Source organism: Aspergillus homomorphus (genome assembly GCF_003184865.1).
Source record: "Aspergillus homomorphus CBS 101889 unplaced genomic scaffold BO97scaffold_59, whole genome shotgun sequence".
Lineage (NCBI taxonomy): Eukaryota > Fungi > Ascomycota > Eurotiomycetes > Eurotiales > Aspergillaceae > Aspergillus > Aspergillus homomorphus.
Window position 1 is genome coordinate 1 of NW_020291945.1, and position 26,950 is coordinate 26,950.

Genomic DNA, 26,950 nt, shown 5'->3' on the forward strand with positions numbered 1-26,950 from the left:
ATTCGGGCGAGTTTCTTCACGAAATAGGCGGCCATTGAAACGGTGTTGAAGAGTTGAACGAGGAACATTAAATTCCACCGCAGCTGTACGAACTGAGCGAGATTGACCGGTTTTTATAGCCTCAATGGCGAGGAGGATTTGGCCCTCTTGATACACCCGCTCTTTTGATGATTTCGGCATTTTTGGTGGGAAAATTGATGGTTGAATTGCTTCGTTTCTCGGAGGTGGGAGGATTCAGGGGGGTGGCTCGCTCGCTTGCGTGGCTCGCTCGGTTGACGATTACGTTATTGCAGTTCTACTTTACTAACAATATTAGTTGAGGCCCCTGAGTGCACTAGTGACTGACAGCAGTGTACCCATAACGATTCTTGTCTAAGTATATATCTACAAAATTGGCTTAGACCTAGTTTCTTTTGGCCTAGCTGCCCGGTCCAACTGGATCGAGTTTGGGTCCTAAGAGGATCGCTCTCTATTATAATGTCCGTCCAAGTGCTGTGAATGAGTACTACTTCCCAAGTCGCAAGCCGCATCTGGTTGAAGGATCTGAAGAACGGACTTGGAGGGATGGCTACTGGTCCCCGAGATAGGCTCGTAGGTGACCGCTGTAATATGGCGACCGTAGAACCTTTCAGCCAAAATCCATGTCAACTTTTCGACTTCGATTTCGACTTGGCCCCTCGGAATCCCTCCCGTAATCCGAAGCTAGCTACTAAGGTAGACACATTTGCCAAGCTTGGCGGCGCTTTGTTGCGCACTACCAACTTCCCCACCTTATGGGCCGTCAACTTCGTCTCTTGTCCTGCGCGTCTCCGACTACCCCGAAGTATCATCTATTATCACTTGCTCAGCATAACCACTTTTACCTCCAAGTTCACTTCCATCTTCATACCGAAATACTCCACCTGCAAATTCTGCCTTCTTTCTTATCACAGCCGCCAATCTTCCAACCTGACCAAAATAAATCGACAATCCTCTGACCCAATGTGCATGTGATTTGAAGCCTTCACAGCAGCTAGTTCATCAAAAATGGAACAGTCAACACAAAACTCGGGGCAGCAGCAGGGCAGACAGCAGCCTGTATATGATACCAGAAACGGAGGGCATTACGGTAATTCCTACCTAGCCCGTCTACATACTCATCAGTATGTTTTCACGACTCGAAGACTGGGCTGACGCATGATTTTTATAGGAGCCAGTGCGGCTGTAGGCCTCCTATCCCCGAATCGCTTTCCTAAGGCCTGTACAAGAGCAGGCTCTTGACTATCAATGCTATAAGGCTGACCACTGCTCTAACTTATCTAGCTATCTGCGCAAGGCTTCGCACCTGTTGCTGAGCTTTATACAGGCACTTGGGCAAATGCGAGTAGAGCTCCTCAGCCAGCTGCTCAGTGAACGCAACTGACAACTGGCAGGTGAATCAAGGACTGCAAGGAACGGCTCGTGACATTTTGACAACATATTGGCAACACATTATCAACCACCTCGAAACAGATAATCACGACTATAAGATACATCAACTACCACTCGCCCGTATCAAGAAAGTGATGAAGGCCGATCCGGAAGTAAAGATGATCTCAGCGGAGGCGCCAATTTTATTTGCGAAGGGTTGCGATATTTTTATTACCGAGCTTACAATGCGGGCATGGATCCATGCTGAAGACAACAAACGACGCACACTGCAAAGGTCGGACATTGCGGCAGCTCTTTCAAAATCTGACATGTTTGATTTTCTTATCGATATAGTACCTCGTGAGGAGGCCACATCGCATGCGAAACGTTCAAGTCAGACAGCTGGGCCAGCTACAAGCGCTTCGGGCCCTGCAGGCGCCCAAAATCAGATGCCCGCGGCTCAGCACGGTGTTCAACATGCCTCACACCACATGCCACCGCCTGACTATAGTTCGCTAGGTCAGCATGGACTACAAGATTCGGAATATCGACAGCCGACTATGTATGCCGGTGCTGTACAGTCTGACCCTACTGCAGCTTATGGTCAACATCAGCCTCAAATGTTTGATGGAATGTATGCTTACCCGCATATGCCACCGCAGCAGGTATGTTATGTTCGTTATTGTTTTTGCTCATTGTCATCCCGCGACCTTCAAGATCTTCGTTATGAAGGAGGTTCAAAGGCTAATTGTAGATTCATATAAGTGACATCGTGACCTACGCTCCTCCTGCCAAATCCGCCGGTAGTTATTCTGTTCGGCATTTTTCAATTGTTCTGACATTTATGTGGAATCGGAAGGAGTGATAGGCCTTGTCAAGAAACGCAATGGTAGAATAAGGATTTTTACTCAACCTACAAGCCCCCTTAATGACATATTCCAGTCAAACGCGATTTATGTAGTCGATGACACTTCGATATCCCTGATTTGTTGGAAGAAAGTCTTGGAGTAACCCGCATCATTCTTATGACTTCTTTCCAAACCTCGAAGACAAGGTGGCAAACTTGTCAGTTTTCGCAGAGCTTTGCACAGAACGCGTAATCCTTCGGTCTATTAGCACGTAGTTCGATTTAAATTCAGCATACAGACCTAACATACTTCTCGAGCAGGACAGGGCCATTGATGGCATCTACACGTCCATACTTCTTGTTTCGTGTGGATATGTCGTAGAATTCATCTGTGTTGTCCGCCTGCATCAACTGCACCGTCTGTTGTAACTCGTCAAGATTCTCCCGCAGTATGGGCACACCGAGGCTGTCCACAAATTGATAAAGGTACTCGACGTCTTTAGCAAGCGCTAGCACACCACTTGGGTTGATTCTTTTCACGTCGGGAGAAAGAGGAAGTGCCTATATAATGTCAGAACAGACGTCTTAAAAGTGTTGTTGTTGTTGTTGTTGTTGTCGGAGGGGGCGGGCGGGTTGGCTGAAGACAGACCAGGATCATATTTGCAGCATGGCTAAGGGCATCGAAGTATATCAGCTCCTTAATTTCTGTGGGGAGACCCAGAAGCGTTGAGTTCATGATGTTTGAGAGGAACCTTGTCAGCGTTTGCATGTAATTACTCGGCTCTGTCGGCAGGCTAGGTGCCATCCAATCGTACTCCGCGGTCTCGATAAGGTCATCAATCTTAGAGTTGACTACCTCGAAGATTCGCTTCTCGGCTGCCTTTTTATTGCTCTTGAACTTTTCGGTGGCTTTCAAAATCACTACTTCACACGAAGAGTTCTGCGACCTTGCCGCCGCAAGCAGCAGCTCAAGCTCGCGACATGCATGTTCAAAATGCTCTAGATTGATGAGAATCTGCACAATTTGTCCCAGGTACTGAGAAGACAGACGTTCAACCAGAGTGTCGCAGACTTTGTTCGAGAGGAGTTCGTCCAATGCCTTGATATGATTAGCTTGTTGGTCAAACCTAATGCTCGATATGTAACCCACATCTTTCAGTGTTTCATCAATCACATTGGCATGCGTGAAATCATCATTGGCGAAGAAGTAGAATTGGTTCAGGAAATTACGTATGTCAATGCAGCACAGCGGATACATCTGGGAGAACGGCAAGACACAAGGAAATCTGCCAGGGAATTAGTGGTTTGGGTGCAATTATGGGAAATTGTAGGAAACCATTACATCTGTTCTTCGTGTGGCTTCTCAGGCGTATACCAGCTAACATTCAGTACCTTCTCGTATTCCTCGAGTGTCTGTATCGGCATAGGCATGTAATCATCGGTCGAAACGATCTTTCGAGTTCCATTAGCACTGCAGGGTCAAGATTTTTTTTGCAGAAGGGCTTACTTCTTGAAAATCCTCGCTAAACCTCTTCTTGAGGAGGTCGGCATATTTTTTGAAGAGTGTTAACAGAAATGAATCGAACGCTCCAACGGGGAAATCCCATGTCTATGCAATCTAGATCAGTACAATACATATCGGCCCTGACACGAGCAAGATAGACGAACGTTCATTGTTTGCATAAATAATGCAATAAGATTCTTGATTTTCAGCAAGTTCTCGGCATTCTCGACCTCATGAAGTGCCCTTAGTATCAAGTTTACAGCAGCTTGACACATTGAGTCCCAAAGTTCATCGACCTGACAATTTCGATCACATCAGCAAGATAAATCGGGTCCAACTCCTGAAAGGATAACGCACGTCAACAGGTGATCTCAGATCCGGAATTCTTTTCATGGTTGAACGCTCCACGATCGCGAATCCGGCCATTTCTTCAAGGAAGTTATGTAGACAAGCCCCATCTTCGTCAATCAGAGTTATGGATGTCGGTAGCAAGAGCTCCTTTTGCCGGCGGCGCGTATTAGCATATTCGATGCGGAAGTTGTCTATACGCCCTAAGGATCGGTGGATATGTAGGCATTCGAATAGTGGCGTAAAGTCAACTTGGAGTTCGTCGTTCTGTAGTAAATCATATTCTTCACTCTCATCAGAGACAAGCTCAATGGCGGAGTTAAGTTTGAATTGACCTAAGTAGGGCAACGTCTCAGCTCTTTCCTTTTGTCTCGACTTTCGCAGGTCGGTATGATACAGAGCTATTTCGCCCAGGTATTGAGACATCTCACGAATTCTGTACAACCAAGTGTTCAAGTCAGACATGACTGCTTCAGCGATTATCTTCTGTGTGGCAGGCACTGAGCGTTGGATCAACTCAGCGATCTTGTATTGTGTGACCCCTTTAAGATGTACACTTTGTAGCTCCTCGAGGGCGCGCAGGGCTGCATAATGATTTTTTCTGGCTAGCAAATCATGGACTTGATTGGCAAGGCGCAGGACTTCAAGGCAGTCTTGAATAGCATAGGATGTCTCATCAATTTTTTGTCGGTGACTGCGCGAGTCCACTAGTGCTCTTTTTTGCTCTGCCAATTTTTCTGTACTCGCTTGGATAGATTGGTTGAGATCCAGAATCTCAGCTGTTAGGCTAACCGTACCTTCTCTAATACGAAGGAGTTGATTGACTGAAGCAACAAATTCTTGATGATTGGTATTGCAGATGCTTTCTATTTCCGTCTCTTTATCGCTGGCAAATTTTGCTAGAGAGTGCAAGAGCTGAGAGGTCCTGTTGCCAACACTGTATTCTTTGATGGACGGAATCAACTGATCCAGGTAGTCTGTGTCAGAGGGCGATATGATGATCTGAGTAGTGCGGAAAGTTAGCCGTGGGCTCTGCACAGATCTCTTTATGACTCACTTGATTCAATACATGTGCGTCATTGCGTGAGGGGGGTAGAGATGGCATCTTGATAGCTTGGGATTGTCACAACCCAGATGCGGGGCAGGGCCCTTGCGGTCTCTAGGGAGGTTGCCGGAGAGCGTTGGTTTGTTGGTAATTATGATTTGGTTTTGCGGAATATCACACAGACGGTATACCGCAGGAGACCTGGACAACCAGCCTGATCATGTACGGATGACTGATCTGTCGTCCTCGACGGTGGCACGATTAGTTTGGAAGGTGAGTTGATTAGAAGAGAGGAGACGATATGCGTGCGAGTTATGTAGCTGATATCGAAACATGTTCTAGACTAGTCCAGTCCATATATGTACAATGCCAGCTTCGGTTTTTCTAGAAAAACTGATCAGCTATTAGTTGGCTACGTACTTCCAATTTATAGGTACATGGCATGATACCCTGAGACTTCTCAAGTAGGTGATCACTGTTAGCTAAGGTAGTCGATTCGGCCGGCAGTTGGTCTACGGTCACGGGAGTGGATATTTCTGAGTACGGTAAAGCATTGCCAAGAACTTTATAAAGCCTTACACCTTGCTACTCCGGGGGTCAACTAAGGCTGTTGGTGGAGTGGAACTGTGACGATAATTTTCTTCCACATTCTACTGGCAGAATTAATCCGGTCAGATTCTATCAATTCTGCTGACTGATTAGAGTTTTATGAGAAAATTAGATGATACAAGGATCTAATCATTGTTGATATACTTCAGATTCTCTCCATTTAATACATGGTCGGGTTGCCTGAGAACGTAAATTTGGGTCGATCTGAACACCCTGACCGCCCTCGCTTAGTTTCCATCTATTCTAAATCGGGAAAGGCTCTGACTAATGTTGTAAACGTTCTGGAAATAACTTTACCATCCTTCTAAGATTCGTTGCAATTCTAAGTACTACTTCTCCACGGAAACATCGTGCAAATTACAGTAGCACATTGAGTTCGGCACTTGGGAACCATTACCTGGTCATACTCAGCACTGAAATCTTGCGCACTGGGCATTTGTTTTGTGGAGAAAATGGAGTGGCAAAGCTTACATGTAGTAAACGCTGGTAGCTTAACATGTCGCTGGTTAAGCACCCAAGCTTCTAACCCTTCCTTGACATCCCACACCCCAGCTTGTTTCCGAGGTACCCGTGGTGTATATGACCTTGATTTTCAAAAATCTAGCTCATTTCTCATTACAAGGTGGCATTTCCTACCATGCTTTTTTTCTCTCTGAAAAGCGACTTCAAAGCCCTTATGCGTGAAGGGCTGAATTCTAGTACACCTGTGCTGTACATTATTCTACGGAGTCAGATATCAATCATCCTATCTGTGTCCCGTAGACTGACCGCTAACCGCAATTCTTGGTACATGAATACCATGACTACTGGCCTCGTGTCAATATGCTGTGTGTGGCCTCAATCAGCCTGGGAGCAGGATTCACCCAGCTAGTCGATGAGATAGTACTTGCGACCTTACAGCCGTCTTTACAGACTGATGCCTGAAAAAGGTCTGGGACGGGATCAGAAGTTCCTCAATTGAGAGGAGCCTAGTAGTCAGGGTGTTGTTTCTGCCGGCAGTCGAGGGATAATGATCGATTGGTCAGCTCCTAACACAAGTATAAGGCGGAAATGGGCCGCAGAGGGGCCGTGTACAACGCAAGTCCAGCAAGCATGGAGAGATTCTGGATAGCTGCATTGTTGTAGAGAATGATATAAAGATATAAATATTAGCACCATGAATAGACCACAAACGAAGCATTTCAGCCGGTGGCGACTCTTCCCGCCTGTCTGGGACTGGCTTTTACTAAGGGTGCGACTCAAGTAGCATTGTGTTTAGCACATGATGAAGAATCATATTGCGAAGTACCACCAGTTGCTTTCTGATGCGGGGCCATTCTAAATCACAGAGAGCTATTTCAGAATACTCAAACCCACAATCCACCCCATACCCACATCAGAATAGACAAACTCACTGCACCTTACCTATCGCTACAAGTCACATATCCTGTGTGCTAGGCCCAGATACACGGTTATTCTCCTCGAAAGGTATTCATAGTTGAAGCTCCGATTATTGCAGTTGGAGGTAGCGCGGAAACTGCCTGAGCAGGTTCTCATTCGATTCGTTCCCCAGGGCACGAGGAATAGCCTGGAATGATGCGGGCAGGCGATTCTTCTCGTGGCCTGAGCAGCCCAAGCTCTATGAACGATATCGATTCGGTCAACGGCTCTCCTGATACCAAACTCACGGTATACTCGCCCGAAGAAACCATCACTAGAGGTCGCCTGGACACCCGTGTTATAGACACACTCAGCGATTCAGGGATTCGTAGGCTCTGCTCTACGTGAGTTCGTGAAACATGACACATAATGGTTTCTCGCTAACTATCGCAGAGCATCCTCTGACCCTTTCTTTGTCTCAGCAGCATCAACACGTGTACAGCTCTCGCCGACAGCTGCAGCTTTCACCCCGGTAGGAACGTCGGATAGTACAAGTGTCGAGACTCAAACCCGAACATGTCCACGGAGCTTCGCACAGATTGACTTCCTAGCGCCACACTTGGAGTCGAAGCGTAATGAAACGAGTCCCGGACTCATCAATCGCATGGAAAGAGAGAACCTGAGTTACGGCGCTTTTGGAAGCATCCAATCAACCAGGATAAAGCAGCTGTTTGGTGCAGAACCAGATGACCTCGATAAGGAAGGTCACAGTCGAGCCTTAGTCATAGAAAATGTGCCCAATAATTTGACATACATGTCACTCGCTGGATTCTTTAACGTGAGTTCAAAGTCTAAATACCTGAAACATCTACGTGAGAGCAATCAGAGTCTTACTTGACAGGATAGCGTCGTGAGTTTGGTTCTCTCAGGGGGCCTGTCTTGTCGGAACTCAACTCGAACGGCAAGGTATATGTCGCATTTACGGATAGTCGTGAGGTCACAAAAGCAATCGAAAAAGTGAATTTACTTAGACCCGAGTGGCGAGCTTTTCCCATTACCGCTAAGGAGTATGTACGGCATGCCGAGCCGTTTCTACTATCACAGGCATCTGACTACGAAGGCCAATTGCTTGTAACCGTGTATTTTGACGGCCGGAACCCAGATCTCAATCAACACACTGTGGCTCGCTCTCTGGAGACCCTTGCTATGACATTCGGTGATATAAAGTCCTTCACAAATGTACCTACAGGACAGGACAACATTGGCGAGTTCCATATTGAATTCTTCAACACACGCGATGCAGAGAATGTGACAACCACCTTAAATGGAACCTTGGTTGATGTGAGTTGGCCGTCTTGATGTGAACCCTGTCCATTGCTAACACTGAAACCCAAGGACTGCATCATCGAGATCAAGCAGTTCAAACCAGATGTAGAGCAGAGGGCATGCAGGCTCATTTCCGCCAGCCCTAATCCCGCCAAGGAGCGGCTCGCTGGAACAGAAACTCATTTCAACCCGAATGCTTCTTGGGCTGCGACTCAATCATGTCGCACTCCTTACATGGAGCTCAGCCCAACAGGCCGCTCTACGGTCCCTCCAGGCGAGCACACTAGTCTTATGAGTTGGATGTCCAGGGCCGGTGAAAGGGTGATACCTTCCCTTCGGCGTGATCTCAATCGGTACCCTGATCCACGTATGGGAAGTCAAAACTCTGTTGATATTGAACGAATTCGCCTCGGTTTGGATGTTAGAACCACTGTAGGCTCTGTCAACTTCTGTCTCTCGATAGTCCTCATGCTAATGAGTATGCCTATCGCAGATAATGCTTCGCAATATTCCCAATAAGATCGACCAGGTAATGTTATACTGTGGATCCTTTTTGCCCAGTTTCTAATGTGAGAAGACCATGCTCAAGGCCATTGTCGACGAGACAAGTCATGGAAAATATGATTTCATGTATCTGCGCATTGGTGAGAAAATCTGATTTCCGCATTGCACGCGCCGTGGCTGATTATAGCATCCGACGTCTAGACTTCGCAAACAATTGCAAGTATGACAAGAATGGTTTCAATAGTCCATGATTCATGTTGCTGATAGCCTCTAGTGTCGGCTATGCTTTCATAAATTTCGAAGATGTAAGTCTCAACTATATGCTATCTGCCACCTGATATATGAGTATCCGTATTTGACACACTCCAGCCCATAGATATTATTGACGTTAGTACAAATGCGACCCAGCCTTCATCCTGACAACTCACTAAGAATGCCTAGTTTGTAAATACAAGGGCTGGAAGGACATGGTATGATGCTGTGACAACGTCAATGCAGCCGCTCTGGCTGACAAGTTGAAAAGGAACTGCTTCAACAGTGATAAGGTCGCCGAAGTCTCATATGCCAGTCAGTCAGCCAAAGTGACTTGGATAGAGGAGATGATCTTCTGACCTCAAAGCTAGCCATTCAAGGCAAAGATTGTCTAGTGCAGAAATTTCGAAACAGCTCTGTGATGTTGGAACATCCCTCATTCCGCCCAAAGGTCTGTATATGTTTCCATGGACCCAGGCCGGACGGAGACATAAGAGGCTTATTGTCCGACATAGATTTTCCATACGGGTACCGGCCCTCTGGCTGGCACCGAGGATCGCTTCCCTGGGCCGGACAATCCCTCAAAGATGCGACGCAGCATTGAGAATGCGGAACATGTGGGTCAGTATGCAACAAGCTGGCTTCGAGGTATGAAGTTGATATCTGACCCGTCAGGTCTTTTTGCCCCTCGAGTTGGCCAACAATACCGTGATGAGCAGCGTCGACGCCGTTCGCAATTTGATCGCGGGACCACAGCTGCTGAACGTGAAGTCGTCTTTGTCCGGACACTTGCCCCAAAGCGCACATATGGTGCCTCAAACGGTCTCAGAAGTGCTCCCTGTACTTACCCCGGAGTGAAATCGTGGTACGATTCGCCAATGCCTGAGAATATTCCTAAAACTTCCTGATTGCTTTTCGGAAGATCGTTCTTCGCTTTCGAATTGAATATGAAAAAGATCCTTGAAAATACGGAAATTGTCCGGCAACGTCATGGTATGAATCGAATGCCGGACCGCCTCGTGGTTGGGTTCCTTTGACAACCTCCACCTACAGCCCAGCTATGTTGATTGTCCCGAGTACAGTACAAGGTTAACTTTGATTGGAGAAGCAGCAGCATTGCGACCTAAGGAGCAACTTCGCCACGCCCTGGTCGGCTTGGATGCATTGCCTCAGTTTGAGTCGAAGTGTTGGGAGCCATTCTCTGTGAGATCCAGATGTCCTTGCCAGGTGCTTTTCAATGCTCTTGACTAAGATCTAGTTGTAATACAAATCAGAGGTAGAGAAAAGAATCTGACGGATCTGCCTTGCTCTGCTGACTTTCCTGGCACATCTTGCAACAAATGAAATCTACGGGTATTTATTGTAACAATGGCGATTTCCACTCGAGACGAGGATTTCATGTCTCCAATTCACGGCTATTGCCAAAGACTGTAATGCGTTACATGAGCTGTTCGTTATTTGTAATGCTTGATTGCTGCTAATCACCCTCATCCCGTTGGGTGCCGAGTTCCTACTAGGACTACTGTTACATCAGCCGCCTTATCTAATCGCTCTGCCATTTAAAGCAGAATCTTCCAAGATTATCCCAAATCCGCGAAGAGACACCCACAGTGCTTGGCTACTGCTGCAATTTCAGAACCATAACCATAGCAGAAATACTCTCGAGAATTGGTTAATTCCCACACTGTGTATCCTACCTCTTTAGCCAGCCCGTGTCCTCGATTATTCTCTACGTGCATTTTACTGTACAACGACCCGCACTGTAGAAAGCGGAGATGGACGCGGAGAAATTGCTTGCTATACATTCGATTCTCCACCTCCTATTCCACCGCAACAAAAACCAACACGGCAATACCAAGTGGTGGAAATGGCTAGCGACATTGAAGCGGACAACTCTGAAACTCGCAATGTCCATTGATCGGCTGCCATATGTCGGAGACCAATACAAACATTACCTTGCACACAATATCATCCCTAAATGCTACCTGTGAGTTTGAATACCATCATGGCTCAAATCCCTTTGAGTGATGAGTTGACATCCTTCAAAGTGTCTTCTCTACTGTTGTAGCCGACGGGCAGTTCTCTACACTAGGGACAGTGCTCTTAGCCACGCTTGCCCGCCTCGCCAAAGTGACCGGAATTCACAAAGTGCTTAGAAAACCTGCTAGAACTGGGGATATTGCCCCTACTCTTGGCCGGAGCAACAAATGCATCAAAGAAGATACGGGGACAATTATCTTGCGAAGCAGGCAGAGTCCAGGTCCTTTGATACTGCCTGACCATGGTGACCTGAACGGTCTGGGCCGTATGACTGGTCTGAAGAACACAAGAAGCTTGCCAAGCAGTTCGCAAGGTTGCGAAGATACAGACAAGAAAAATCAAACCCAGAAGAAGACAAAAAAGAAGAAAAGAAAAGATGCTATCGATGACTTATTTGACTCTTTACTATAGTTGACGTGGATGTCGAGGCTGTTTAGTTCCTTGAATATTTCCAAATGACAACAAAGAAGAGGAACCTTAATCACCACCCATCGGCGAATAACACACTGGGGTTTCACTCCGCTTTCTGCGCGTCGAATAATTAGGAGATTTGACTGGGGTTTCATGCATGCTTATGAAAACTCCCCGGATAGATTCACAGCAAGATGGCTCATCAAAGCCCATGCTATCATGTAAAGATACTTAGGAGAAAAGACGGTCCAAATGAAAAGATGCGTCCTCAATGCCGTACATGCAACCATGACACACAGCAATGATGTTGCTATATGGAACGTGAGAGCAGTTATATGAGCCTTTTTACCCTGCCATGTCTGTCTATAGCGGATGTGCCGGGTAGCCGATGCCCACCATATTGGTCCAGCCCAATTGCCAACAAAAGTCAGTAGACCCACTGGGATAATGCTGTAATGATCAATGCCATTGTATGCATTCGAAAGATCGACGGAAGATATGGCATTTGAACCGCCAAATGCGAAGAAAGTCATGTATTGCATCAGCAAACAAGTGATTGTCAAGTCGATATTAGACAGATTCATTGAAGCGAAAGTATGCGCCTGCAATTTGAACATCAGGAACAATGGAATGTTCGTGGTCCTCGATTGTGTCATTAAGAAGAGTGTGAGGAGTTCGTGAAAAACGCCGCGAGGCATTCCTAGCTCCTGTCAGTATATCGTCGAGGCAAGCACGGCAATGATCATGTCTTACCCGACTTTACGGATGGCTTTCCGCGATCGCTCTCCTTCCTGGCATGAAACATGTACAGGAAAAGCAGGATCAGCTGTGCGAAGACTAGTCGTGAGAGAGTGATAAGGGATATTTTGTCAAACACGCGTTTAAAAATTTCCTTGTAAGCATCCCCGAGTAGCTCAGGGGAGTCCGAGACCACAGAACCGAGTTTGAAAAAGAAAGCTGTTGCTGTTACAATGATGCATATTAGGCGCCACAGTCTGTACGACCGGTATTTGCTAGAAAGGCGCACATATAAGTCCACATATGTGAAAGTCACCAAGGCCCATAAAATGTATAGATGGGAGGGGAGGAAGTCACGTGCAATATCTGGCTCGGCCGCGAACTTTTGACCTGTTTGGTTCCAACGCCTAAGAATACGATGGGTTGCGAACAGTCCCACCGTACCCTGCTTGGCAACCGTTAGGATTGAGATTGGGGCATTGGCAATGAACTCTGGGCCCGAGGGAACGCAAGGCCCCCGCGAAGTGACTTTCACATGAAGAAAGAATAGCCAGGCAGCGCAGACCCAATTCCAGAATTGATGTTCTTCCTCCACATAGCTGCTTGCAAACATCATACCACTGTGAAACATAATGAGACCGGCCAAAAATGACCCAGAATGTATCGACCTTGACAATATTTTATAAACATCTGGGAGAAGCAGTAAGACGACGAGGGTCATGACACCAATGCCTAGAATAAGATATTGAAAGTTGTAATCACTGGCAGCACGGATTAACACTCCTTGAGCCGACAATAGAAAATGCTTAAGGGCAGGCTCAAGTTTCGATTCCTCTCCAACATTGGTGGTATGGTGAATCAGATCGATCACTCTATACCAAGCACATTGGACTTCATGAATACTGGTTGGAGGCTCCGTAGTACAACTGTCCAAATCTTGATCGGCCTCAAACTTGAAATCAGGAAAAGATTGCTGCAATCTCCTCACCAACTGTTTGGCGTTCGCTAGCAATATTCTCGTCCTCTGGGAATCTAGGTGAAAATTTGCCATAAGCCATCAGAGCACGTACGAAGAACGAAAGCAACATTCCTACTCACATGATTGCCACATGCCCAGAAAATCCGTAATAAACACGCCCAGGTTGTTTAGCGGAACGGGCAAGCCGAGGAGCCCCGCCAAAGTTGGGACAATGTCCGTTTGGTCGATAGATTTATAGCACTGAAAGTCATCGGGGATGTCAATTGGAGACTGGAGGCGTGAGCCTCCCATATTCCGGAAAAGAGGCGATATAAATAGTAGCGCCGGTGACGTCTCACCAGAAGACGAACCACCATGATTTCCAGCATCATTCATCCCATGATCCCCACATAATACCAGGAGAGTTGACTGAAGGTGTTCTTCCCGCTCAATTTTAGCATATAGCTCACCCACAACCGAGTCCATTTCATGCTGCTTCGTAAACATATGTGGACTTGACAGTAGTTAGAAGATGACCAAACAAGGCGAAGACAACTAGTATTACCTCTGAGGGCCTGACTTATGTCCAATATGATCGAGGCCTAGAAAATGCAAGATGAAAGCAGACCAATCGTCCCGGAGTAGCTCGTTGGAGACATGTCGAGTCACATTATTATCAACCTCGGTGAAATCCTGCACAGATTTTGACTTGGTATCAAAAATATGTTTGTGTAAAAATAAATTGTCTGCTTACTGAAACATAGAAGCTAGTCGTGCCATCTGCACGGTCAAACATGCCAGGAAATAGTTTGAGCCAAGTGTCATCGCCATACATAACAAGGCGGCCACCTCTTGCCTTTAGCTGGGCAAGCCAAGTGTCTTGAAATGCCAGAGTCGTTGAAGTATCTGACTCAGCGATATTGAAGATGACGTCGAGGAATGATGGGGTAGACCCTGTAGTCATAGCCTTCAGACGGGGCATGGTGACAGTGGGAGAACTGGCATGGGCAGTAAATGGAAGCGCAGCTCCTGACCGGATTAGGCTATTCATTTGTGTATCAGAATATAAATCAAACAAGTGAAGCATGTGAGCAACTGCTGCTAACCTTTGCGTCAATACAAATCCTGATGTGTTTGAGTACACGAAATCACTAGTTCAAGGCTCAGCTTAGCATGTAAGGATATCCCGAACGATCATACCTTCGCAAAGCATCAACCACCATGAAGATAACCTTATCAAAAGGGGCCTCAAAGCCATCCTCCTTATCTTCGAATCTTGCGAGGCCCGAGCTCAATGACTTGTAGGGAAAAAATCCAGACGAAAATATCGCGATAGCCAAGGGAATCAATACATTGGCGATGAGTATCGCCGCGACTCCTGACACGCCAGGCATCCTGCTTCCAGTGCTAAAGACGGACACACGGAGGATCCGATAGTATTTGAACCAGTCAGGACCTGTCACGCCTCGATTCTAGTTATTAGAGGGACAAATGTGCCGTTCGAGGCGCGGTGTCGTTTGCGACTCATAAATCTCCATATCATTCTTCTCAAAAAGGGAGGCGGAACATCATGCACGTGAGCTCTGGTGTTTGTGTATATACCAGATAGGACTGACCCAACTGACCGCCCTCGGTCGGATACACCAGGGCACTTTGCAGACCATAATTACGAAGTATTCATGAGTGCCTTGCCGATGAGACCATTATGATAAGGGTTTCGAAATACTGCTACGTCGTTTCTGGAAACTTGAGAGCTTATCACCTACTCAGACATTCTGTTTGTGAAATAGAAACCTGGACAACGAAAATGTATTGTATCTGTGTTGCTCGACTGTTCGATTGCGAACCGTCCTTAACCATGACCTAGCTGAACGGGCAAATGACGAGATGGCTAATGATATGAAGCCAGATCACATATGAACTCCAGAACTCCAGATGTAAACTTTTGCAAGCTGAACATGCGCAAGGCGAGTTCATTTATTTCTTCTTAGACATTCTTTTGGCCTTCAAAGGGTGAGGACGGAAGACTATCGATGAGCGATTTTTCTTATTCTTCTGAATGCGCCCTGACTTTTTAGAGCGACCGTGGGTATAATGGGGTTTCTGATCGATATCCATATCTATAGTCGTGAGATGAGCCTTAAGTACGAAACAGTAACGTATGATTTCATCACAGGAGCGATAGATCTGAATAATAAATACCTTCATTAGATTCTGTTGTCTTTGACTTTGCCTCACTAGCTTGGGCATCTAAAATTTCAGTGTCAATCGATGCTTTCTGTAAGTTCGGGCTGAGCAACATCATTGAGAAAGAACCTACCACAGTTTGTTGAGTCCAACTCCATCTTTGATTTGCTTTCATTTGGCTTTGGCTGGGCGGCAAGTTCCTGCAGCTTTGCGGAGAGTCTTTCAGTTCTTGCATCGACGGCAGGCGCAAAGACAGTGGCTCGCAAACTGGCCCTGTTGCGCTTGATGACACTGGCTCGACCACTCTTCGCCATGTTTGAAAAAGAAGGCAGATAGTCTCAATGATTGAATAATATATCGACAGTGAATGAAGAATGAAAAAAGATATTGGCTTGGCGATATGGGTTGTGAGCAATGGGTTTTGCAGATTTTTCTTAGATCTGCATCGATAAAGTCTTTATCTTATCGCCTCGGGGAAATTACCCTGCCCCCCCTTCTACTGAACTAGGTTAACACTAACTTGCGCGGCGACTGATCTTATGTCATCACATCGATCGGAGGCTCTTCACAACTCCGCAATCACCATCTGTCTAGGCTGTACAAATGAGTAGCCAAGAACTCAGCGCACATCGCGTACGATATCTCCAATGCTTACTTTGCTGACTACCGAGCTTTGCTTCTAACGATTTATGGTCTTACTCACAGCGAGTATTGCGATGTCTTTGAACGGTGTTGCTCAGCATAGCGCAATTATCTTGAATTATACTTCTTCCTGAGACCACAGTTGGCTGCATATACCACAATACGGAGACACTCGGCTGGACTCAAAATGACATCAGATATTTCATTTCACGATCTCCAGAGCACAGTGGCTCTGGTAAAAACCCTAACCAATGCGCAGTTGAAGGAGATATTGAGGAACGAGGGACTTGCGGTCTCGGGAGTGAAGGCGTCACTGCAAATACGGATCATAGATTGTGTGTTTTATCCCCCATACCCGCAGTGCTCTTCGTTATAGAGACCTTTTCTCTGAAGCCATTGCCGTTGGTCAAAATTCTGTTAACCCTTTTCGAGAGACAATAGACATTGATAGGCTCAGCGAAGCGGGCCATATCGAGAAGTATGATAGCCTGAGGAAATTCATATATCATACAGCACACCGGTCGATGCCAGCGCCTATAATGTCGCATTCTCTATCTAGTCAGCAATATCAACAGTCTTCAATCAGTCAGTCTATGCCCACGCAGCACAGACCACCAACTATGAGCATGACAGTGCCGTCGCATGCCAATACCCCAGGTATTTGAAGCTTGATGCTTCGGCCCTTTATACTTTCAACAGCCTGAATAACCCGCCATCACTAAATAGGGCGCTTGACATTCAAAGACAGTCCCTTCTACACGGTACTGGATCAATTGACTCCGACAGCGGAATGCAAAGGTTAGTTCATTATCCCATCTGAAGAACTGCCAGTGACCCTAAAATACCAAAGTACGCGAGCACACTCGGGATAGCGTGGAGCTGAAAGTCACCTTCACGCCTAGTATGGCATCCAAATTGCAAACTGACCCGAATCTCCGGGTGATGGTGTTTTGCGCTGCAGATACGGGTCTCAATCAATATACCAAGTCGGATATAGCATTCCCTCATCAAGTTGAACTCAAGACAAATCTCGATGAGGTCAAAGCCAATTTGCGGGGCCTCAAGAACAAGCCGGGTACAACAAGACCGGCGGACATTACCAGTTATGTTCGCAAAAAGGCAGGGTATCAAAACACCGTTGTCTTGACATTTGCGCTCACACAAAAGGTAAGCACTGATGTATCCGTTATTCGTGCGGTATCGGGCTTAATCTCTGTTTAATTGCTAATTTTTCGATAGAGATTCTTTGTTCTAGTTAACCTTGTCCAGCGGCATCCAGTAGAAGAGCTTGTTGCCGAATTGAAAAACAGAAAAACAATCACAAAAGAACAAGTCCTGCGCGAAAGTATGCGTTCTTATGCATTCGCTTCACTCGAGAAATTCTAGCTAATATGTTCTTAGTGAGGAGCAAAGCAGACGACACGGAAATCGTCGCGACCTCGAGTGTAATGTCACTCAAGTGTCCTTTGTCGCATACTAGAATTGCGGTTCCCTGTCGCTCCATCATTTGCACCCATAATCAATGTTTTGACGCGTCTTCATTCTTACAACTACAGGAACAAGCCCCGCAATGGTTGTGCCCTGTATGTTCCAAAGCGACCAGTTTCGAGTCATTACAAATAGACCAGTAAGTGCAGATATTGACCTTGCGCGCTAGGGGAAGGTGTAACAGGAGAACTAAAACTATTCGTCAGATATGTGGATGACATACTTCGGTCGACTCCGCTAGACGTTGAACAAGTCATTGTTGAACCAGATGGGAGATGGTACAACCCTAATCTCGAAGAGCCCGAGAAGGCTGGGAAGACTACACCGACGACAGACGATGACGATGAACTGATAGAGATTAATGATCCCGGGATGACACCAATCAAGCAAGAGAGTCTCTCTGCCGTCAACTTGACCCTGCAGCAGACCCCACTTCAATCACGCGAACCCTCTGCAACCTCGTCCGCAGTTCCCTCGTCGATGAATAAGCGTCCTGCAGCCCAAGTGATTGACCTTACTGGCAGCGACAATGATGACGATGGCGACGACGATCTTCCGATTAGACCGGCCAAACGGCCCGCGCTGGGTGAAGTTGGAAGGAGCTTACTTCGTTCAGAATATCACGACTCGTACAGTAGTGGTCTTAGAGATGGAGGCGGTCTCTTGTTATCTGACCAGCTCAGCCCCGATTATCGGGGCCAGGCAGGCGATTATCAGCCATCAAAATATTGAAGCATCCATGCAAGGTGTCACGGCGCATTCGGTAATTGGAAACTGGTTATCATTATACCATGGGGATTGATGAGTGCGTTGGATTGGACGAGATATTACTGCATTCTCCTTTACACAATTTGCTCAAAGAATTCGAACCAATTGATATGCACGACGGGCTGCACTTGTGTATGCTCAGCGTCAAATCTTATCTCCGTAATCCTATCATTAGAAGATTTAGAGCATAGAAGCACCCATGATTGATTAACATGAGAGGGAGTCACACTACTTACTATCATACTTACAGCCACAGAAATTGCGCCCAGCTGGCAATTCGAGCGCCTCATTGTTGCCTGCATGTAATTGGAATGCTGCGAGGTACGGAGTACTATTTCCGATTATATGGTACTGTATTGTATTGTACTATACGGAGACCCAGTAGGTTCTGGTTACTATCCGGAATCACTCCTCACCCGTGACCTTGCGGGCGGAGGCACCCTATCTATCAGTTGGCCCTCAGCCCCTTGTTCTAAAACACTCTAGAATGCCATATACTTGATTCATAAGTACCCTATTCTTGGTTTCCTCTCAACAAAACCGGCAACATCGGATACTATGTCAGCGGAATCGTCCACGTCACTCAACAACCATGCCTCCGAATCGCAATCTCGCCTGCTCGGCGCCTCGTGCTTGGATTTTCTCCTCATAGAGCTCGTGCCAATGGCTGAGCGCCTAACGAAAGAGCTCACAACAGACGACGGTATGCCAGATGATGAAGAAATCAAAGAGACAACTTTTTTCAGGCTTGAGTCTCTCGGTTACAGAGTCGGCCAAGGGCTTGCTGAACGGTACGGCCCCTCAGATGTCACTTGAAAAGACTATCTTTCGGAGGGACAGGCATGACATGGCGGTTGCGGTCGTTTCGTGTCTGCTAACTCATATCAACTCGACTCGACTTGAACAGATTCGCTCGAGACCGCCCGCGTTTTGTGGACAGCTTAGATGTGATCAAGTTTCTTTGCAAAGACCTTTGGACCATCCTCTTCAAGAAACAAGTCGATAACCTGAAGACCAATCACCGGGTAGGCACCGAACACATAGAAACACTGCGAAATGGGGCAATTCTAAGTCTGGATTTCCAGGGCGTATATGTCTTGACCGACAATTCATTTCGGCCATTCGCCAGAATGAGCACATCCATGCGAAGTGAATCGGTGTCAATGGCTCAAGCGGTATGGCCCCTCCAGCCCTCGCGGTGATTCATATTTAGGGCTACCTACTAATTGTTTTTGGTGCCTGAAAGTATCTGTGGTTCCCATGCGGTGTCATTCGTGGCGCGCTTTTCAACCTGGGCATTGCCACCACTGTCCAAGCAGAAACTGCCGAGCTTCCAGGAGCTACGTTTCAAATCAAGACTGTCAATCCGAAATCGTGATCAGACAAGCTCCGACCTCCTACACGCCAGCAGTCAAGCATGATCGCTTGTAGAGATGGAGCACCTACGAACACAGGAGTCATGACAGACTCAATACTGTCACAGCTCGTCCCTCCCGCCTACCAACCCTACCAACCAACCCACGGTTCAGCCGGCCACCAGATGCTACATGATCAGATACCCAGGCAAAAATATACATGATGCTCGACTGTATTGTGCAAACTGCTCGTACCTAAGTTACGGTCCTACTTCGATATGTTCCACGCCTGTTGTGTCTTCACCACTTCGTCCTTCAGAGCCTATCTTCAAGGGATGACAACGATCAGCGATATTCTATCCATATCCGTGTCCGGGAACGATGGCTCAATCAACCGAGAGGTGTCTTTCCGGGGGAGACAAAGTGTACGGTATCAACTGATCATCGGGTCGCGGACGAAGAAGAACTTGTAAATGATGTGCGGGGATGGACGAATTTACTTTGGTGGAGGGTTCTTAATGAAATCGATGCCCTTCTCGATGTTTCCTTTCAAGCCCTTGTTACAGGCCTCGAGAAGCTTCTTCTCCTGGTCCGTGATTCCATCCAAGACGTTGACAGCCTTCTCTGCACCGTTCTCCTGTTTTGTAGCGTTAGCACTAGTCAAGGCTTGACTCGCAATGAGTTATCAAAACCTACCCCAAGAGCCACAAGAGTAGAAAAGAACTCGACACCTGTTGCCTTAACAAGCTCGTCACCACCGGCAACACCAGGCAGATACACAAATGTGGGCTCAACAATGTCTGCCTGACCCTTGGATGCCTTGATCACACTTTCAGCAAATCTAAGACGGAATTAGATATGTTTGAGGCATAGCATCGCCGTGATAGATGGAAGCCAGACCTGAAACCGGCAAAAGCCATAGACAGCGTCGCGGAGCCAGCGCCATCCTTGGCCTTGACAACCTCATCTCCACCAAACTGTACACCTGGGCTAGCGTAAGCGCACACATTCATACGGACCGGTGGCGGAAGCGGAAATGACTCACGGTTGACCAAGGCATCGTACTTGTCCGATGGGATCTGGAAGGCAGGAGTAGCCTTGCTGAAAAGGGGAACAATAGTTTCACCGGAGTGACCGCCCACGACTGGAATCCGAACGGTAGATGGGTTCTTCTGGCCCGAAAATTCTTGGGTGAAAGTCTCTGCGCGTACAACATCCAGAGTGGTCACACCAAAGAGGCGCTTGGGGTCGAAGACGCCAGCGGCCTTGAGAACCTCTGCAGCAATGGGAACCGTGGAGTTGACAGGGTTGGAGATGATAAGAACGAACGCTTTGGGAGAGAACTCGGCAATACCCTTGACCAGGTCGCGCACAATACCGGCGTTGATCTTGAAAAGATCATCGCGGGTCATTCCAGGCTTGCCTATGAGCCAGTTTTTGGATTAGTGCATGGCGACTTTTTAGGTTGAAGAAAAGCAGAACCCACGGGGTATTCCAGCCGGGATGACGACAATATCAGCCCCAGTCAGAGCATGCTTGAGGCCATCGTCCTTAGGCAAGTAGCCGGTGATTTTCTGCAAGGGAGAAGGAAACCCTCAGTTAACACTGTTGCTTTAGTTTAGATCCGGGGCCACAGGCACCTACAGCAACAGAAGAGATGTGGGAAAGGTCGGCAGCAACACCTGGAGTGTTGACAACATCGTACAAGGCGAGTTCGTCGACCAGCGGAGAAGTCTTCAGTAGCAAAGACAAAGGCTATCCATCACGAAAATAGAGGACGCAACAGTCAGCTAGGGGTGAATGGGAAAATTAGGACGGCCCTCAATAGAGAAATACAGACCTGGCCAATGCCGCCAGATGCGCCAAGAACAGCTGTTGAACCAGGGTCAGTCAATGCCAAATGGTTGTTTGTCTACTGTCATTTGGATCTAGGTGGCGTTGCGTGCGGGTAGAAGGATGGGGGGGGCGGTAAACGGCTCACCAGCTTTAACCATTTTCGATGATGTGAATAATCGAAAAAAGGGACAGACAAAGAGCTAGAAGATGGCGTGAGTGAGAGGTGTGTGAGGAAGAGGTGTAGCAAAGGGAAGAAATTGAGCAATAAAGAGGAGGGAGAGGGAGGGAATCTTTTGTTTGATAACAGGAGGGAGAGGGGTTGTGTGGGGTTTCCAGTAGTGGTGGTACGGTCACAGTTCACGGTGAGCAGGTCAGGGAAAGTGCCTTCTCATCGGAGGGAGCCTTGGGGAGAAAAAGAGGGGTAACTGAAACCGTGGGGAAAGGAAGGAGGGGTATTGTCCGTAGATCGTAGCCCAACAAAGCGAGAGAGAGGAGGGAGAGAGAAAACAAAAGGACAGAGCAGATCAGGTGGGGGGGAGGAGGGCAAGTGAAGAGAATCAGTTGCCTGGAAATGACTCTTGAGTACAGTACTTCTTTCTTACCTTTGTGCAGAACTCCTCTGCAGGATAAGATGTCGTCTGGCAAGATTAACAATTTGACCAGAGAAAGCGTGAGTGAATGAGTGAGTGAAATTGACAGACCAGGTATTGCAATGACCGGACTTATATAGACCCAGCTTGTTTGGTGGTAATCACATGTGGGGGAGGGGACGAGGGGAAGCTTGCTGTCCCAGGAGGCTGGATCATCTGTATGTAGATGTACACTGTACAGTACACTACTGTACAGTACATAGTAAGTACCTAACCTTTATTCACTACCTAGGTAGGAACTACTACTACTCGTCATAAGGGGAAAAGAAGAAGAAAGAAACTGGCCGCCACGATAACGCCAACTGCGTATGGGAACCGAGGTCAATCACTCAGCTTCCTTGGGGGTATCCTCAATTGTCGTCATCCTTGGGGAACCCCTTGTGGTTTGGAGATGGTCGAATGGATTACAATTCGATAGGTCGGCTCGGTCCATCCGTCCTCTCCGTCCGGATTCTTCCCTGTTTGCTAATAGAATGTTGTTGGCTATCCTTCTCGCCCCAGCTTCCGGCGGAGTTTGTCGGTACCTGAATGCCACCCTTCCTCCTCATTCAGAAGTCTTCTACTCCTTCCACTGATGATGGATGGTCTTCGGAAAAAGACGGATCGTCTGGTTCTCTAATCATGGATATCCTACGGTAAATGCGCGGTTACTGTTGGCCTACCAAGTAATGAATGGTAGGAGTGTTTCTTTGGTCCGAGACACGGCTATCAGTTTCCTTTAACCTCCCGAAATGTTCTCAACTCAACCTTACAAGGTTTATTATTGTCACCCCAAGGCGATGACAGTATGTTTGAGTCAAATGGGTGATCACACAGCAGGAAAGAGGCAAGATACCCGCGAGGCATAATGTGAACTTTTTTTGACATTTTTCCTTTTTCATTTAGAGGATTATTTTATCTCACATGGCCGGTGGTGGTCCTCATGGTAGCAATATCACGCAGCATGACTAAGAGTACTTCCGCCTTTGGGCTGACACAGCCCTGCTATGGTTGATGCGTCGTCTTCGGCGAACTCCAACCCTAGAATCTCTCTTGCTACTGTTGTTACTTACTCCTGGTCCTTTTCCGCGGCCTTCTTGGCCTGCACACCACGGAGCTTCTGAGGAGGAGACTCCTTCTTGGGCTTCTGGGAGCGGCGGATGGCACTCACACGGGCGACGGCGGCTTCACGCAGATCGGCACGGTAGCCGTTCTTAGCGGTTTTGTCGGCAACACCCTTGAAGATCCTATGAAGCGCAAAAAAAAAAAGGGCAAGTCAGACATTTGATGTGCTTTGGACAGAACGGAGCAGTAACAGATGGCGTCTACCTACTTGCGAGTGGAAGCGCTAGGACCGTAGCTCACGGTGACGATGTTCTTCGCGGGCTGCTGGGGGTTGGATTTCTTGGTGAGGACGACAACACCGCCGTTCTCAGTGGCCTGGACACCAATGGCCTGTGATAACAGATCAGGGGATTTGTTCGCAAATCAATGGAGATATGGTGCGAACTACCTTGTTGTTGGCATAGCCGGCGTACTAAATAACAACGTTAGCAATAAGAAGCGGGAGTGTCCTAGGGCGGCGCTCTTACCTTGAAAGATTGCTTGTTCTGCACGTTCAAGGGGTCACGGGAGAATTGAGAACCACCACCGCTGTTACGCTTGACCAAGAAAGCATTCTGGTTGCCTGTTGTCGGATATCACTCATTAGCCTGGATTCGAGGAGAGGTGATGCCGATTTCCTGGTAGATGGCAAGAGGTAGATTTTTGGGGTGTCTGATTTATGATTCCATTTCTTTGCCTGGGGTTTGTGCGAGGGATAGTGACGTACGGGTAATCTGCCAGACGAGATCGCTGGAGACGTTGGTTCTTTCGGCGGCCATTGCGAAGATAACGTGTGAAGCTTGAGGTTACGGGGAAATCAAATTCGTCGCGAGTCCGTTCGGTATATGCGACTCTTGCCTCCAATACTAATAGCCCTGTGTGTGTGCCAGCGCCAAGAATGGCAACGCTGGAAAAGGCCGCGGGTCTCGCTAAGCAGGCCGCTTTAGGGATAGAACAAATAGTGCAGTGGGCCTAAAATGATGTGAATTAGTGCCTTGATGCCTAATCCGCTAGGCACTAACAAGGCTGCATCCCAGGCTGGGCTCATACATAACGTCAGGAGCATCTGCACGGCCCATATTTGGCTTCTTCTCCACATCCATATCCCATCCTCGTTTTACTTCTAATGTCGCCCATGTAGTGAGTCGTGGCAGCCGCCTCTGCTTTCTACTAAGCAACGCTTTCAAGCAAAGAGAAGGCGAGCTTTGTCATACCGCTGTCAACAACTGCACGATTGCGATCTGGATTCGGCGCAGTTCTCACCAAGTCCTACTATAGGCAAGCCCTTGGACCATGGCCTACTATATCCTGTTCTTTCTGACCTTCACTGTTATCATTGGCGGCACAGGTATGCTTTGGGCGCTCAATATATTATGTCGGCCTAGTACTGAAACGATGTCTTTAGCACTCTACCTTACGCGCTCTCGATGGCTACCCTTGATCCCCGTGCCCGAATATATCTACTATCGCCTTCCTTCTAGTTTTGCCGGCGATGTCGAAACTGGCTTGACATCTACGCAGTTTGATCTTGCTGCGAACATTGCGGATGGAGATAATCGAGCTGGATTAGACAGCCTTGCCAAACGCGACATTCGGAGGATCATGCACCGGCAGAAAGTCGATTTTGATGAAGCTCGTCGCATTTACACGGAGCAACGGTTTGCCAGAAACAATATCGGCCCGGATGGTCGGCCCAGAGATCCCAAATTTGTTTCCTTTTCTTAACCACGTTCTCTACAAGCTGAATCTCTCGTGCTCACTGTAGCGCTTACCACTGCTTGTTTTGTGTGCACAGCATATAGGTATATTGTAATACTTTATCATACATGGCACTTTATTCGGGAAATCGCTGAAATGGTATTTGTTGTACAGTCCGCTATATGGGGTTCGCTGCAAGGCCTGGTAGAATCGCCGGATTCTGTAGCCATCACCATCAATTGCATTCACGCGTTATGCATCGATCTAGCATTGACAAGCACCAGTGTGTTTAGTGGCAGAGAAACAAGAAAGGGTCATTCTTGCACGAGTTCAGGTTTTGATTGTAACGGGATTATGCGGTAAGTCCATGCAAGAGAAGCGCCTCGAAGAAAACATACAAGCGTCTTCTTATCGTAAAGTGGGGAAGCGTTCTGTTCCAGGGCTGTTCTGGGCCAAGTACACCCTTCGGAGCGAGAGCTGTCCGGTGGAACCAGCTGTCGTTATTCGAATAATTATTCAAAACATGGCTAATGCGATATTGAGATTCAATGACCTCGCCCATAGCCAGGTTGTTGAAACCCTGGCGGCAGCGGAGGGGGAGGCCCAGGGGTACCCGTAGCAGGGCCGTAGCCCGGCTGTGCAAAACCCGGTGGAGCTGCTGCTTGGACAGGGTAGGGTGGCTGTTGACCAGCACTATTGAAGCCAGTGGGAAGAAAAGCTTGCGGTCCTCCGTAACCCGCTTGCGAAGGTGGAGGCCGTGCTGGCAAACCTGGCGGCGGGGTCGCTAGAGATGTAGGAGGATGAACTGGTCGATTCGGCTGAGTAGGCGGCGTATTTTGATAGCCCATAGTGGGAGGCGGCATGCCCCTCCCCAAACCCAAATCAGGTGGACCAGTGCTCACGGGCCGGGAATTGTCGCCATTAGCGATCCCTGCCGGTACCGAAGGAGTCCCTGTTCCGGAAAACTGCGTCGGTAGAGGTTGAGTGGGCGGACGCACGTTATGTTTACGAGCCTGCGCCGCCAGCATCCGCTCCGCCTGGTCACCGTGCCGCTCGCCTTTGCCGTCCTTCTTGTATGCATATTGGACTGAAACTTGTTTATTCATCAGATACTGGCCATTCATGTTGGCTATGGCGGCATCCGACGATTCGAAGTCGGCAAATGATACGAACCCGTAGCCCTTCGATAGATTGTTATCATCTCTTGCGATCTGCGTCAAAAGAAAAGCGTCAGTCAGCTTGCGAGCAATGACATTCGGATCTGCGGCGCAAGGCCACCGAGAGAAGGGGCGCATGCCTTTGGTAAAGTTAACAAATTCCCAAAGCGACTAAAAGTATCATATAGAACCTGCTCTGTCACCATTGGGTCGAGGTTACCGACGAATAGCTCTGCACCTATTTCCACGGACTTCTGCTTGTCGGCGGATGCCTTATTCACGCGTATGGGTTTTCCGTACAAGCGAATCCCATTCATGATGCGCGAAGCATACTCTGCATCCTCTTCGCTGATAAATTCCACGAAGCCATAACCTTGATGCGATTGTGTGACTCGATCTTTCGGCAGGTGAACGTTAACGATGCGCCCGGCTTGAAGCATCAGCTCCCATACCAGGCTATCTGTGACCCGCTCATCGAGGTTCCCAATGTAGACGGTAGCCTCTTTATCTTGTTCCCTACCTAGTTAATCAGTGATCTGGAATCGTGAGCTTGCGATGGAAAGCGTACAGCACCTACCAATGTCTTGCGCCAGACATGGCGCGCGGTGAAAGACTGATGGGTGATTCCTAGACAGACCACAATTGCTTGACAGGATGAAAGGAAGAAATGAGACAGGGAGAAGGATAAAAACGCGTGCTTGTAGTAGATATCGACTAGGATGTGTTGAGACTCTGACATAACAGAGAAGGGGGGAG

The 26,950-nt window shown here is 47.7% G+C and overlaps 11 protein-coding genes across 11 annotated transcripts; 5 read left to right on the forward strand and 6 right to left on the reverse strand.

The window, feature by feature from the left end:
• Nucleotides 1-928: 928 nt before the first annotated feature.
• hapE (CCAAT-binding factor complex subunit HapE) lies at nucleotides 929-2,285 on the forward strand. The gene is made up of 5 exons (XM_025690737.1): nucleotides 929-1,108; nucleotides 1,190-1,203; nucleotides 1,303-1,359; nucleotides 1,413-2,054; nucleotides 2,155-2,285. The coding sequence occupies exons 1-5, from the start codon at nucleotides 1,027-1,029 to the stop codon at nucleotides 2,155-2,157; spliced, it is 798 nt and encodes a 265-aa protein (XP_025546872.1). The 5' UTR covers nucleotides 929-1,026; the 3' UTR covers nucleotides 2,158-2,285.
• BO97DRAFT_473411 (Rab GTPase-binding exocyst subunit SEC15) lies at nucleotides 2,199-5,608 on the reverse strand. The gene is made up of 9 exons (XM_025700234.1): nucleotides 5,146-5,608; nucleotides 4,098-5,090; nucleotides 3,905-4,036; nucleotides 3,744-3,845; nucleotides 3,579-3,688; nucleotides 3,387-3,522; nucleotides 2,886-3,335; nucleotides 2,547-2,797; nucleotides 2,199-2,491 (listed from the first exon to the last, which is right to left on the reverse strand). The coding sequence occupies exons 1-9, from the start codon at nucleotides 5,191-5,193 to the stop codon at nucleotides 2,413-2,415; spliced, it is 2,301 nt and encodes a 766-aa protein (XP_025546873.1). The 5' UTR covers nucleotides 5,194-5,608; the 3' UTR covers nucleotides 2,199-2,412.
• A 1,709-nt stretch (nucleotides 5,609-7,317) lies between these two features.
• On the forward strand, nucleotides 7,318-10,232 carry BO97DRAFT_377747 (putative meiosis protein MEI2; the record flags this gene model as incomplete). The annotated part of the gene is made up of 14 exons (XM_025693075.1): nucleotides 7,318-7,505; nucleotides 7,555-7,939; nucleotides 8,008-8,442; nucleotides 8,497-8,859; nucleotides 8,921-8,956; nucleotides 9,005-9,071; nucleotides 9,133-9,151; nucleotides 9,206-9,236; nucleotides 9,301-9,318; nucleotides 9,373-9,401; nucleotides 9,455-9,498; nucleotides 9,555-9,634; nucleotides 9,699-9,804; nucleotides 9,859-10,232. The coding sequence occupies 14 exons, from the start codon at nucleotides 7,318-7,320 to the stop codon at nucleotides 10,089-10,091; spliced, it is 2,034 nt and encodes a 677-aa protein (XP_025546874.1). The 3' UTR covers nucleotides 10,092-10,232.
• Nucleotides 10,233-10,783: 551 nt separating this feature from the next.
• On the forward strand, nucleotides 10,784-11,639 carry BO97DRAFT_408730 (uncharacterized protein). The gene is made up of 2 exons (XM_025695927.1): nucleotides 10,784-11,170; nucleotides 11,232-11,639. Exons 1-2 carry the CDS (start codon nucleotides 10,959-10,961, stop codon nucleotides 11,632-11,634), a joined length of 615 nt encoding a protein of 204 aa, XP_025546875.1. The 5' UTR covers nucleotides 10,784-10,958; the 3' UTR covers nucleotides 11,635-11,639.
• Nucleotides 11,640-11,648: 9 nt separating this feature from the next.
• las21 (mannose-ethanolamine phosphotransferase LAS21) lies at nucleotides 11,649-14,874 on the reverse strand. The gene is made up of 7 exons (XM_025694239.1): nucleotides 14,531-14,874; nucleotides 14,437-14,481; nucleotides 14,085-14,373; nucleotides 13,896-14,023; nucleotides 13,471-13,844; nucleotides 12,388-13,404; nucleotides 11,649-12,334 (listed from the first exon to the last, which is right to left on the reverse strand). The coding sequence occupies exons 1-7, from the start codon at nucleotides 14,722-14,724 to the stop codon at nucleotides 11,796-11,798; spliced, it is 2,586 nt and encodes an 861-aa protein (XP_025546876.1). The 5' UTR covers nucleotides 14,725-14,874; the 3' UTR covers nucleotides 11,649-11,795.
• A 156-nt stretch (nucleotides 14,875-15,030) lies between these two features.
• On the reverse strand, nucleotides 15,031-15,962 carry BO97DRAFT_399335 (DUF2423 domain-containing protein). The gene is made up of 3 exons (XM_025694240.1): nucleotides 15,651-15,962; nucleotides 15,533-15,580; nucleotides 15,031-15,450 (listed from the first exon to the last, which is right to left on the reverse strand). The coding sequence occupies exons 1-3, from the start codon at nucleotides 15,829-15,831 to the stop codon at nucleotides 15,308-15,310; spliced, it is 372 nt and encodes a 123-aa protein (XP_025546877.1). The 5' UTR covers nucleotides 15,832-15,962; the 3' UTR covers nucleotides 15,031-15,307.
• Nucleotides 15,963-16,346: 384 nt separating this feature from the next.
• BO97DRAFT_438124 (uncharacterized protein) lies at nucleotides 16,347-19,793 on the forward strand (the record flags this gene model as incomplete). The annotated part of the gene is made up of 10 exons (XM_025697898.1): nucleotides 16,347-16,494; nucleotides 16,601-16,816; nucleotides 17,010-17,326; nucleotides 17,399-17,504; nucleotides 17,561-17,786; nucleotides 17,854-18,281; nucleotides 18,981-19,206; nucleotides 19,323-19,440; nucleotides 19,501-19,590; nucleotides 19,662-19,793. 10 exons carry the CDS (start codon nucleotides 16,347-16,349, stop codon nucleotides 19,791-19,793), a joined length of 2,007 nt encoding a protein of 668 aa, XP_025546878.1.
• A 473-nt stretch (nucleotides 19,794-20,266) lies between these two features.
• On the reverse strand, nucleotides 20,267-21,764 carry BO97DRAFT_438125 (malate dehydrogenase; the record flags this gene model as incomplete). The annotated part of the gene is made up of 8 exons (XM_025697899.1): nucleotides 20,267-20,407; nucleotides 20,467-20,611; nucleotides 20,671-20,755; nucleotides 20,816-21,193; nucleotides 21,257-21,344; nucleotides 21,415-21,525; nucleotides 21,611-21,642; nucleotides 21,752-21,764. 8 exons carry the CDS (start codon nucleotides 21,762-21,764, stop codon nucleotides 20,267-20,269), a joined length of 993 nt encoding a protein of 330 aa, XP_025546879.1.
• A 1,364-nt stretch (nucleotides 21,765-23,128) lies between these two features.
• On the reverse strand, nucleotides 23,129-24,210 carry BO97DRAFT_408734 (60S ribosomal protein L28). The gene is made up of 5 exons (XM_025695928.1): nucleotides 24,067-24,210; nucleotides 23,828-23,922; nucleotides 23,749-23,772; nucleotides 23,569-23,690; nucleotides 23,129-23,482 (listed from the first exon to the last, which is right to left on the reverse strand). The coding sequence occupies exons 1-5, from the start codon at nucleotides 24,116-24,118 to the stop codon at nucleotides 23,305-23,307; spliced, it is 471 nt and encodes a 156-aa protein (XP_025546880.1). The 5' UTR covers nucleotides 24,119-24,210; the 3' UTR covers nucleotides 23,129-23,304.
• Nucleotides 24,211-24,400: 190 nt separating this feature from the next.
• On the forward strand, nucleotides 24,401-25,277 carry BO97DRAFT_399350 (DUF2015 domain-containing protein). Its single transcript, XM_025694241.1, has 2 exons — nucleotides 24,401-24,687; nucleotides 24,745-25,277. Exons 1-2 carry the CDS (start codon nucleotides 24,633-24,635, stop codon nucleotides 25,062-25,064), a joined length of 375 nt encoding a protein of 124 aa, XP_025546881.1. The 5' UTR covers nucleotides 24,401-24,632; the 3' UTR covers nucleotides 25,065-25,277.
• BO97DRAFT_473419 (U2 snRNP complex subunit HSH49) lies at nucleotides 25,185-26,791 on the reverse strand (the record flags this gene model as incomplete). The annotated part of the gene is made up of 3 exons (XM_025700235.1): nucleotides 25,185-26,248; nucleotides 26,335-26,710; nucleotides 26,772-26,791. 3 exons carry the CDS (start codon nucleotides 26,789-26,791, stop codon nucleotides 25,583-25,585), a joined length of 1,062 nt encoding a protein of 353 aa, XP_025546882.1. The 3' UTR covers nucleotides 25,185-25,582.
• Nucleotides 26,792-26,950: the final 159 nt, after the last annotated feature.